This window comes from Dermacentor silvarum, chromosome 1, assembly GCF_013339745.2.
Source record: "Dermacentor silvarum isolate Dsil-2018 chromosome 1, BIME_Dsil_1.4, whole genome shotgun sequence".
Classification (NCBI taxonomy): Eukaryota; Metazoa; Arthropoda; class Arachnida; order Ixodida; family Ixodidae; genus Dermacentor; species Dermacentor silvarum.
The window spans coordinates 247,608,913-247,619,770 of record NC_051154.1 but is presented as its reverse complement, the minus strand read 5'-3'; the positions used below and the strand labels follow the sequence as shown (position 1 = coordinate 247,619,770).

Below are 10,858 nucleotides of genomic sequence, written 5' to 3'. Positions count from 1 at the left end.
GTTTGGCTCAAGTTACGTGGAACACCCGGTATACCCCATATAGACCCTATGTATCCCTATGGAGCGCATCGCGTCACGCGTTCCAGACAGACAGGCAGACGGACAGATTTACGGGGGAAGTAGCCCTAGAATGCTTACGCATCGAATGTGGAAACCGAGGAGAGGCACGGTTTCGCAAAATTCCAGCTCTGCTTAGGGTGCATAGAGGGATTTTTCAGTATTCTGACATGCACCAGACCGCTTCATTAGGGCATGGTTCTATGCTGTTGCGGTACCTGAACTCATCTGCAATCGAACCATTGTTCATGTTCAAGGTTGCCTCGAAGCGTCGCATGAAATCGTTAGGCAAATGATATGCACCACTGCCCTTGGCGCATATATATGTTCGGTGCCCGTTTACGATGGAAATGTAGCGGAGTGTACGGAATTAACGGTGACTCATCTATGTAGAGATATAAAAAGAAGAGTGTACAAGAAGAAGAAGCAGTTTAATGATTGGAAAATGTAGAGAGGTCGTCCGGAAAATGGAGCATCTGGACTGCTACTCTACAGTAAGGGAAGGGGAAGAGGGTAAGAAAGAGGGTCACAATTGGGGATGATAGAGTGTACAAAGCGAATACTTGACATATGGCGTAAACTGTACTCTCAACCAGTTTAACCCCTTAAAGGTGTTTTACTGTGTCGATAACACCCTTAAATCATGCATTTATAACATGCATTTCCACAAACCAAAACACCCATTCAATAGGTGCGCTGGGTTGCCATCACACCTTTTTATGCAAAGGGTGCAAAGCACGCCATTACACCCATTTCTTAGAAGCCATGCATGCACGCGCTATTCATTGACGCACCTTGCTATTCCAGTGAATAGCCCTTAGGCAGCACCATTGAGAAAGAGAACCACTAAAGCGTAGTCGTTACTGCATGGAACAATAGATGTCACTAAAACCAGCAAGGAAACATATAGCGGAGTTCTCTTATTCCTCAGATTTACATTATGATACGGCGATGGTCACAACACATTGAAGAACACTCTATAGATGTGCACATCAGATCAACCCGTACTTAAGCACGGAACGTTCGCATACTAACACTGCTCACGCTGCCAACAGGAATGTACCTTCTAACAGGCTTATATAACCATGGTGTTTCGATTAGCACTTTGGTGCCAGTGGGATCATCTATATTCTTCGTAATTAAACAATTAAAATCCACAGACTGCCTGTTTTGATATAGTCAGCTGACGGGCAGCTCAAACTCGCACATACCTGTTAATATAAAATTGCACTCTATTGAATGCCTTTCGATTAGCTACTTCCAATTATGAGCACGGTGGCAACATGTACAAAGAACAGGTCGCTTTGACAGCTTATAACACCCTTAGCATCAAAAGGGTGTTTTAGGGAACGATACATCTTTACGGAAACGAAAATATTGTCTTGGCAATGAAAACACCCTAACACCCCCATTTCTGCAAACGAGAACAAACGGTGGTTGAAATTTCCCCCAAGTGGCCGTTAAAAGACGGGTCACATGCACATTTCTTCATGGCCATTTGCCGCAGTGATTCTTGCAGTCCGATGAGATTGCCTATATAGACAAATAAGCGGCATAACGCGGTGGCGACATTGCGTTGCAAGCCGCGTTAACGTCTCGAATAAAAAGAAAATCTCAGTAAGGAAACCGGAATGCGGGACCGTTCGTTGTACTCGCGAACAGCCTTCGTATGGGCTGAAACAGTTGTTTGTGGGAGAAAGAAAATGAAAGTGGTATTAAAGACAAAAACAGAAAACAGATGGACCATCGAGGCATGAGCCAAATGGTGACCTGAAAATCACCGTATCAGGTGCGCCCCGCTCTTTCGCTTCAGACTGGAGCTTTTAAGTTGTGGCCACCGATTAGGAGGAAGGGGAATCGAGCATTGGGTGCTGACGTGCCAGTCCTGAACTTTCGCCTTGAAAAGGTAATGGCGGGGGGGGGGGGGGGGAAGCAAAAAAAAGAGCAAAAGCAAAGCAACAGGCAAATTTTGAGCTCTGATATTAACTTTACGTTGAATGCACGGTTGTAGGAAGGAAGGGAGGTAAGTGAAACACGTAGCCGATCGAAGCATAATCGGTTCAGCTGATCTGTCAGCGGTCTGCGGGTCTACCCGCGTCCCTCGGAGGGCGATGGCCTCCCTCCGCGGGCCTGAGTAGATACTGCTTGGTCGGATGTCGCAAGTGCGATCTGCCCAATTTCAGGAGCTGCGATCTGATTGACTCGCGGCCGTGCTGGAATATGACGCGCATAAGACCTTACGCAGTGCGCGCTGATAACGTGGCTACTCGGTTGGGTTGGACGTTCGAGTATATAAGACGAAACTCGGAGCTATTGGAGCACAGAATCGAGAGCTGCACCAGCCGAGACGTCACATTCACTCATCATGAAGGCAGTTGTAAGTACACGCAAAGAACGGTTGCCTTGCGGCAGTAAGGATTCTGTGCATGCGAGGTGCCCATGCGCTGACGTATACCTTCCTGGGCTTGACCTCACCTAGGTGTATACGTCAGAGCAACGATGCGAAAACGTCCGGAAGGATTTCATTGTTCTGCGAGCAACATCGCGAACAACGACATACGCATTTATCAATTCTTGTAGCGCTGAGCAGACGTAGCGTGCGTCGGCAGCTGGATTTTTGTGAGCCACTAGAAGAACCATATTACCTGTCTTTTATCAACTGCACGAGTAGGCTCTACATATTTGTTTGCATTAGGAGTGTCAAAGTGGACAAAAGTGTATGTGTGAAGTCTGGGAAGCCGGTCATGTCGTAGAAGTAGAGAGGGGCCACGTGGGAGAACTTAGAAGAGTGTGTTTATATGCATGTAAAAAATTAAATTCTGGGGTTTTACGTGCCAGAACCACACTATGATTATGAGGCATGCCATAGAAGGGGACTCTGGATTAATTTTGACCCCCTGGGGTATGGTAACGGGCTCCAAAAGCACAGTACACGGGCGTTTCTGCATTGCGACCCCATCTAAATGTGGCCACCGCGGCCTGGGATTTGATCCCACGACCTCGTGCTTAGCAGCGCAACGCCCTAGTCGCCAAGCAACCTCGGTGGGTGTATGTATTTAGGCATATTATTATTATATTATTATTATTATTATTATTATTATTATTATTATTATTATTATTATTATTATTATTATTATTATTATTATTATTATTATTTGAAAACATATACACAGAAAAGAGAAAGCGAGGAGCAAAGCTAGCTGGGCATATATGTGGCTAGGCATATACAGGGTGTCCCAGTTATCACGCAGCACGATTTAAAAGAAGAGCAACGGCGTTACGCGAAGCAAACCTAGTGTGTATTGTTTCCAGTACAGTGGAGTAGCTGCCAGCAATATTTTCAATACTGAGATTTAATTCGGTAATTGTAAATAATTATCTAATTCGAAAAGTACTGTCTTAATTATCAAAGTGTCACTGAAAAAATTGTACAGCAACATGAAAAACTCCCGATACAGCTTTCTGTTGCTCAATACGTGCTACATAAAAGTGTTTTTCCGAGCGTGAAAGAAGCCCACGAATACATGCAAAGTGCCTCGAGATGCCAGTCGTGCGGCAATATTATGTTCAGAGCAAAAGTGTCAATTAGAAAATTATATACTCCATCGTGAAAAATTCTCGATCTAGCTTGCTGTTGCTCAACACATGCTACGTACGTAAAGGGCTTTCTTTCACGCTTGAAAAAAAAGCGAAACACGAAAAACACTTTTCTAAGCCACAACGAAACTCTTGGCTTTCTCCAGTGCCTCAGGGCGACAGGGCTTTGCGACTGTCTGTGTACACCAAGTGTGCACGTTCAGGTGTGTGCACACCTATGCTCCTTCTCTTCCGTTCAGCCTCCGCTTCCCTTTATCCCCTTCCCCCAGTGCAAGTAGCAAAACGGACGCGCGCATAGTTAGGCATTCGTGCCTTACCCTGCTTAGCTTGCTTCTCTTTCTTGGCTTTCTTTTGAAAAAAAAAATGTTACGTCGATCATGGGCGAGACGTCATTCACGCTTATATCTGCAGGCTATCCTCGCTACTTTCGCCCTCCTTGTGGCTGTTACCAGCGCTGGCTTCGTCGGAGGTTGTGGCGGTCACGTCCTTGGATATGGCGGTCATGGCCTTGTCCACGGAGCGGGATACGGACTGGGCTACGCCGGACACGGCTTTGGACTGGCGCACCTTGGCTACGGATATGGCGGTTACGGCCTGGGACACGGCGGCTACGGCCTGGGACACGGCGGCTACGGCCTGGGACACGGCGGCTACGGACTCCACAACGGCTACGGACTCGGATACAAGCACTAGACAAAAATAAACGCGCGAAATGTGAATCACTTGTCTTTGACTATATCATTTACGCAGTTTAAACAACTGGAAAATTGAAATGCGCCAATACCCAACACACTCGATGCACGAGATGGATGACAGGCGATCACAGTTTAATTCCTGGAATAGACGCAATGAAATACGCAAATGTAACTCGCTGTAAAACGAATTCACTATTGCGTGGCCAAAGAAATGCCGACGTGATTCGAGAAGCGTACATATGATATCCGGAAAGGTATGTCACTGGGTGATACTGTACAATGGAAGTAGACGGTTAGGACGGATGTTGGAGGAGGAGGAAGAATACAGGCTGTTTCATTCGGCACAGGGGGGATGTCGACCTCCTCCATGAGTATGGCGACCGCGTCCGTAAACGCTTGTTTCCGAATAGCATAGCCCTTTTCTATTTACAAAAGAAAGAATAAAGAAAGCTGTCGTTTACATCACAAATGAGCTAGAAATAATTGAGGTAAGAGAGCTTTTTCAGTAAGGCGTTCGCATTGGTGTAACGGCGGTGTAATGTAAAGGGTGCATCGGGAAAGGTCCTACTGCGAGATGAGAAATTAATTTCGTTTGCATTCTTCGTGCTGCTCCTAAGAACAGCGTTGACAATGGAAATAAGTCAAGCGATCACGTTTTATTTTTGCCAGTTTTACTTTCGTGTAGGCTGCCTACGGGCGTCAAATTGCGCCAGTAGGTCACGGTCCATTGTCAGCAGCAGCACTTAAGACAAGGACTGGAAGAGAACGTCTCTTGTGGTTCTTCCTGTTTTTGTCTTAAATGGTCTGCTCGCAAGGACATGTTTTACGGACGCTGGCTTTCGAAGCATATAGCTCCATTTTTTGTGCCCTCGTGTCTCTTTACAATTTCTTCGCGTTTGCCGTGGTGTCGAGTTTTTTCTCTTTGGGACGGGATCTTTGGGATGTGCACGTTCGGTGTGAACAAATGGTCGTTAAACGACAACAATCGGTTGGCCTATTTCACCAGTACCCTCAGTTGAGTAGCACCAAGAGGAATAGTATTTTTATAAACGTGTGTAATATATTCGAAGTGATTAAAATGCTACTACGTAAATGCGGGAACTTCTGTACATATGCTACATCAGGGTGTGAAGTGCGTTTTACGGGAGATAGCTGAGATTGGTTCCAAGAAGTCGAGAATTGGACGAATATTAACAATGATGGCCACCTCGTTTCAACATGTCGCCATGGGATGTTAGTTATCATCATCCTATTTGTGACCACTGTAGCACGAAGGCCTCTCCCTGCGATCTCCTAGCCTAATGCTACTGCTTTCAGTTTCTAAGAGGGCAGTACATATTATCACAAAGGGTTGCAAACTTTTCGTTGGTAAGTGCTACAAAATATTTTTTTTCAACAGTTATTCGACAGGTGGGCATCGATGTATGACGATCCTTTGTGAATAGCGCAAGTACTGAAGAAACCTGTTCACCGTTCCTTTCAATGAGCAGAGGAGTGTTGAGTCATTCATAACACCTATATTTTCTTGACGGATGTTTTGATAAAAAAGAAGGCTACATGAAGAGTAACAGGTAACGGCAGATTGCATGTTTTTGTACCTCTGGTTCTTTTCTCCTTCTCATTGCTATGAACAAGGAACACGAGTACGACATGACAGTGCAGTGCAATTCTGTGGTGAGTGCTCCACATCTGCCGCATTCCTCGTGCGAAACCAGACACGCAGACTTCCCCTGGCTTTGAGAACGACTTCGTATGTGATCTTGAGTTCTTCCACAGGTTTCGTTGACTCCACGCTGAATTTGGATAAAACCTTCGCCAGCAACAGCTTTGCCTCTTGCATGAAGAAGCGTTGACCTGCAAATGATAATAGCGCATGTTTAGGTTTCTGAAACATCCCGACTAAACACCGCGTTTCCTATCCCTATTTTTTCACGGAAAATGGGGGAAATGTAAAGCCTAGAGGCGCAATATTCACCATGAAAGGCCTATAATAAAGAAGGCCTTACATGGTGAACATGGTGGGTAAATTTTGAACAAAGGGAAAATAAAATAATTTGAAAAGGATATAATAATAGATAACCACGAGGTTCGCCGCATAACCCTTGTTACTCGCATTGGTGCTATGGTTTCGCGATAGGCTGACTATGCGCGCGGTCAGCTTATCGCTTATCAGGGACGATGGCGCTACCTTTCTGCGCGCCACCGTCAAAGATGCTGACGCACTGTGAAGCCGATGCCTAGAGCCGCGGCCGCTCACTTCGCCACGGTCTGCGCGCGCGGTTCTTTCGCTCGAAGCACGGTTGAGAGCGCAGCAATAGGATAGCGCATGAGCGCAGTCACGTGGTTTTATTTCCTATTTCGCGGGCTTTTTTCAAACGCCGAAAAAATCACCACGCAGCATGTACTACGTACGTTGCCAGAAGAAATTGGATAGCCTGAATCCCCTGTACAACGTAACAAAACGCACTTGGCCCTTAAGTGAATATTAAACATCGGGCTTTTTTCAAACGCCGAAAAAATCACCACGCAGCATGTACTACGTACGTTGCCAGAAGAAATTGGATAGGTCGTTCCTGAATCCCCTGTACAACGTAACAAAACGCACTTGGCCCGTAAGTGAATATTAAACATACTGCATAATTGATCTCAGTTAATTAAGTATTTAAGCGGAATATAAAAAAATACTCTTAAGGAGCGCCACACGAGGGCAAGCCATATGTCTTCGATTTCATTTCGCTGCGGTTAACCACTTTTTTTTAAATCCTTGGTTCAAATTACGCTTAACACCCTTTATATATATAGCTTGATCATTGCTCGCAGTGTTGTCTTCAAGCTTTCTGCAAGGCGGCGTTGTTTTACGTGCTGTTTTGTGGCTTTTATTCAAGTTCTTATTTCAATTCTTGTCTTCTAGAATGAATGTCATTGTGTTCTTTTGCAATGCCGGCAGCGGCTGTTGCGTTTTGACAGAAGTGCAGGTATCAGGCGATGTGTGTCATCGGCATTTGCAGAAGCAGCATGCAATAAGCTGGGACTGAGCTCACGCATACCACGGCTAGGTCAGCTGGTATACCCCCCAGCTAAATGAAAATTGCATCACGAGCGCCATTTTCTCCCCTGGTGCTTGGTAGGTTATGCTTTCGAGGAAAAAAAAAGAAAAAAAAAGAAGCCGGCTGTTATGGCAACGGTTTTGCTGATGCGCGAGGGGGAGACGGCCATCCCGCTTGCTTGTAATGTGCTCGACGAGTGTGCGATTTTCACGGCAGACGAAAAAGGAAACTAGCACGAGTTCCGTTTGCTTCTACAGTCTGCATTATTTTAACGGCTGTCATTTTCAGCCTGTTCTTTCTGTAATGTGGCTCGTGTACTGAAAAAAATGCCAGCAGTACATCTGTGTTTGCTAGAATTTTACCCTATTCCGTCATGATACGTTAGCCAGCACGCCATAGCGTGTGGCTATTGCGTTTCGGCAGGAGAATAACAGGCAGTGAAATGTGCTTTATTTTGCAATCTTATTAGCAAAATTTGTACAGCAAGATATACAATACACAAAAGAATATTGCAGACCTGAGTATCTCGCATCTACAGTAAAAACTGCAAATTCTACAGGCGCATATACATAAAGCTTCTTACAACTTCTGAATAGCAAAAAGTCATGTTTTTTTTTTTACTTTGCATGAGGCAATCTTACCAACGCAAATCGTTTGTCGCAGCAATTATCTGTGATTACTCTTTAAAAAATATCATTAGGCGAGACTGGTTGAAAGACTGATGGCAGCACATTGCAAGTCACCTAGAGCTTCACAAGGTGCGGAGACCAATTGAAGGTGCACTGCGCTAGTGCAGAAAGCACTGCAAGCGCCGTTTCCTTCGTGTTCACGCTACGGCGCGGGTGCATTTTACGTTGCCCCGCGAAATGTGTCGCTAAAAAAAAAAAGAAAACGCCTGCTTGTCTGTTCTTTATCGAATATTCAGCTGCGATGTGCGATGTTCGCGGTTGTTAACTGAGAACAAAGCAGGCGAGCCGTTTTTGTTCAGAACGAACGAATTTAGCTTCGGGTCAAGTCGCGCTGGCGCGCAATACGTACGAAGGTGCTTATGTCGGCGCTGAGCGAGGCACGCGCTCCGGTGTTCCCGCAAGTCTCCCTGTGCAAAACAAATTGGTCTATAATAGGAAATGCTCATAGACCGTTTACCAGTGGCTTTCACCTTTTGGAAGGTTATCTTCCAGTAATAGGCGTTCTGCAGAACTAGGAAGACAAGGAGTGTACAAATAGGTTGAACAAACTAATCCGTCAGTGCCTTATTGACAAGTGAATAGGAAATTTAGTGATGAATATAATTTAGCTGTAAGAAACTGATCAGTGTTTTCAGACAGCTGTTGAGAAAACCGCATTACCAAACATGTTATTGCAATATAGTAGCAGTTAAAATAACAATTTGGATTGTTAAATCTTTGTGCCACATTTTTAGCATAAGTCCTAGAATAAAATATAATAAGAGTTGACGTACATGAATTGTGGAAAGAGTGCTGAAATTTGTTCCTGCAATTGCGTTCCTTGTAAGCATAAAACTTATATTACTTCCATTTTTCCAGACCACAGCTCCAGCTCGGATAACTCCACCTCGTCTGTGTTAGGGTATAGGAAATGTGCTGCCGTCAGTCTTTCAACCGGTCTCGCTTAATGATATTTTTTAAAGAGTAATCACAGATAACTGCTGCGACAAACGATTTGCGTTGGTAAGATTGCCTCATGCGAACTAAAAAAAAATCATGACTTTTTGCTATTCAGAAGTTGTAAGAAGCTTTAGTATAAGCGCCTGTAGAATTTGCAGTTTGTACTGTAGATGCGAGATACTCAGGTCTGCAATATTCTTTTGTGCATTATATATCTTGCTGTACAAATGTTGCTAATAAAATTGCAAAATAAAGCACATTTCACTGCCTGTTATTCTCCTGCCGAAACGCAATAGCCACACGCTATGGCGTGCTGGCTCACGTATTATGACGGAATAGGGTAAAATTCTAGCAAACACAGATGTACTGCTGGCATTTATTCAGTACACGAGCCACATTACAGAAAGAACAGGCTGAAAATGACAGCCGTTAAAATAATGCAGAATGTAGCAGCAAACGGAACTCGTGCTAGTTTCCTTTTTCGTCTGCCGAGAAATACGCACACTTGTCGAGCGCATTACAGATGAGGGGGATGGCCGCCCCCCCCCCCCCCCCCCCCCCTCGTGCATCAGCAAAACCGTTGCCATAACAGCAGCCTTCATTTTTTTCTTTTTTTCCCTCGAAAGCGTAACCTACCAAGCACCAGGGGAGAAATTGGCGCTCGTGATGCAATTACCGTTTACCTGGGGGGTATACCAGCTGACCTAGCCGTGGTTCCAGTCCACAGGTGAGTGCGTACGGGGCTGAACCGCCAAGGAATCACGTTGCTTGCAGCTCGACTGCGCTGTCATATTGTGCGGCGTCATTCGGCGACACTTATTCATGTCATGCTCGTCCGCGGAGTTTGATCCGCCGCGTGAATGCAGCTTTAGCGTCGCTAGATTGCCCTCAACGGCTGCTTGGGGAAAAATTAAGGTAGACGTATCATCAGCATAAATTGAAACATGAAAATCGTGATGCGTAATGGCTTCGTAGCCGGTTTCTAAGCACGGAGCAGAAGCCCCAAGTGTACCATAAAGTACTGTTGTAGCACATACAGACCTGGACACAAGAAGGCAGATGAAAGACACAGCGCTAGGAAGGGTGCTGTTGGCTTTCATGTGCCTTCTTGCGTCCTGGTCTGTATGCGGTACAATAGCATTAATTGCAGGTTGTCATACCAATAAGCCTGCATTGCCACCCAAGTGTACGCCTTGGAGACTGAATTAAGCCGCTGTTACAAATGCAGGTGAATCTGGAAACGGGGGAAAACGCAGTGAAGTAGCTTAGGAATTGTTCATGTTGGAATTTACACCGATAGTACATATTCGGCTGCCATTGACGTCTTGAGGGCCACACGATGGGACTAAAGATCACCTACGTCCCCTGTTAGCTACAAACGAACATAAGTGACAAACCATGTTTCTTTGTCTTTGCCCGGCTGCTGGACCCTCAGAAAAATTTAACAGTGCGCAAAAGTCTATAGCAGTTTTACTGTAAAGGTTGATAAATGTTTGCAGACAGCGTATGGACTTGTGGCGTATATAACACGTTAGGCCGCTGTTGTCTATGAACTCTTCGCAACATCTCCTTTTCGACGGTCACAAGCAACTATAGGCAAAATGAAATTGACTTATAAATGAGTCTTGTTCTTGTATACGGGGTGGTCATTATAAAGTTTTATGGAACTTTTAAATATCGCTTGTGGCAGATATAATTATTTTTGTCCTTGAGCTGGATTATGCGAGAGGGAAATAAAAATAATTACTAATTACCTTTCTGATTATTAACTTTACGGCATACATTGCAATAAATAATTGTAGCTGGTGAATCTGCAAGACGTATCCACTTGAAA

General features: G+C 44.9%; 2 protein-coding genes across 2 annotated transcripts in view; one reads left to right on the top strand and one right to left on the bottom strand.

Moving 5' to 3' along the window:
• Positions 1-2,321: 2,321 nt before the first annotated feature.
• LOC125942126 (neuropeptide-like protein 31) lies at positions 2,322-4,351 on the top strand. Its single transcript, XM_049660229.1, has 2 exons — positions 2,322-2,434; positions 4,066-4,351. Exons 1-2 carry the CDS (start codon positions 2,423-2,425, stop codon positions 4,345-4,347), a joined length of 294 nt encoding a protein of 97 aa, XP_049516186.1. The 5' UTR covers positions 2,322-2,422; the 3' UTR covers positions 4,348-4,351.
• Positions 4,352-5,938: 1,587 nt separating this feature from the next.
• LOC119437022 (cytochrome P450 4V2) overlaps positions 5,939-10,858 on the bottom strand; it is a 28,197-nt gene continuing 23,277 nt past the window's right edge. The window contains exon 11 of the mRNA XM_037704082.2: positions 5,939-6,203. Within this exon, the coding sequence (XP_037560010.1) occupies positions 5,974-6,203 (230 nt within the window). The 3' untranslated portion in view covers positions 5,939-5,973. The remainder of the gene's footprint in view (positions 6,204-10,858) is intronic.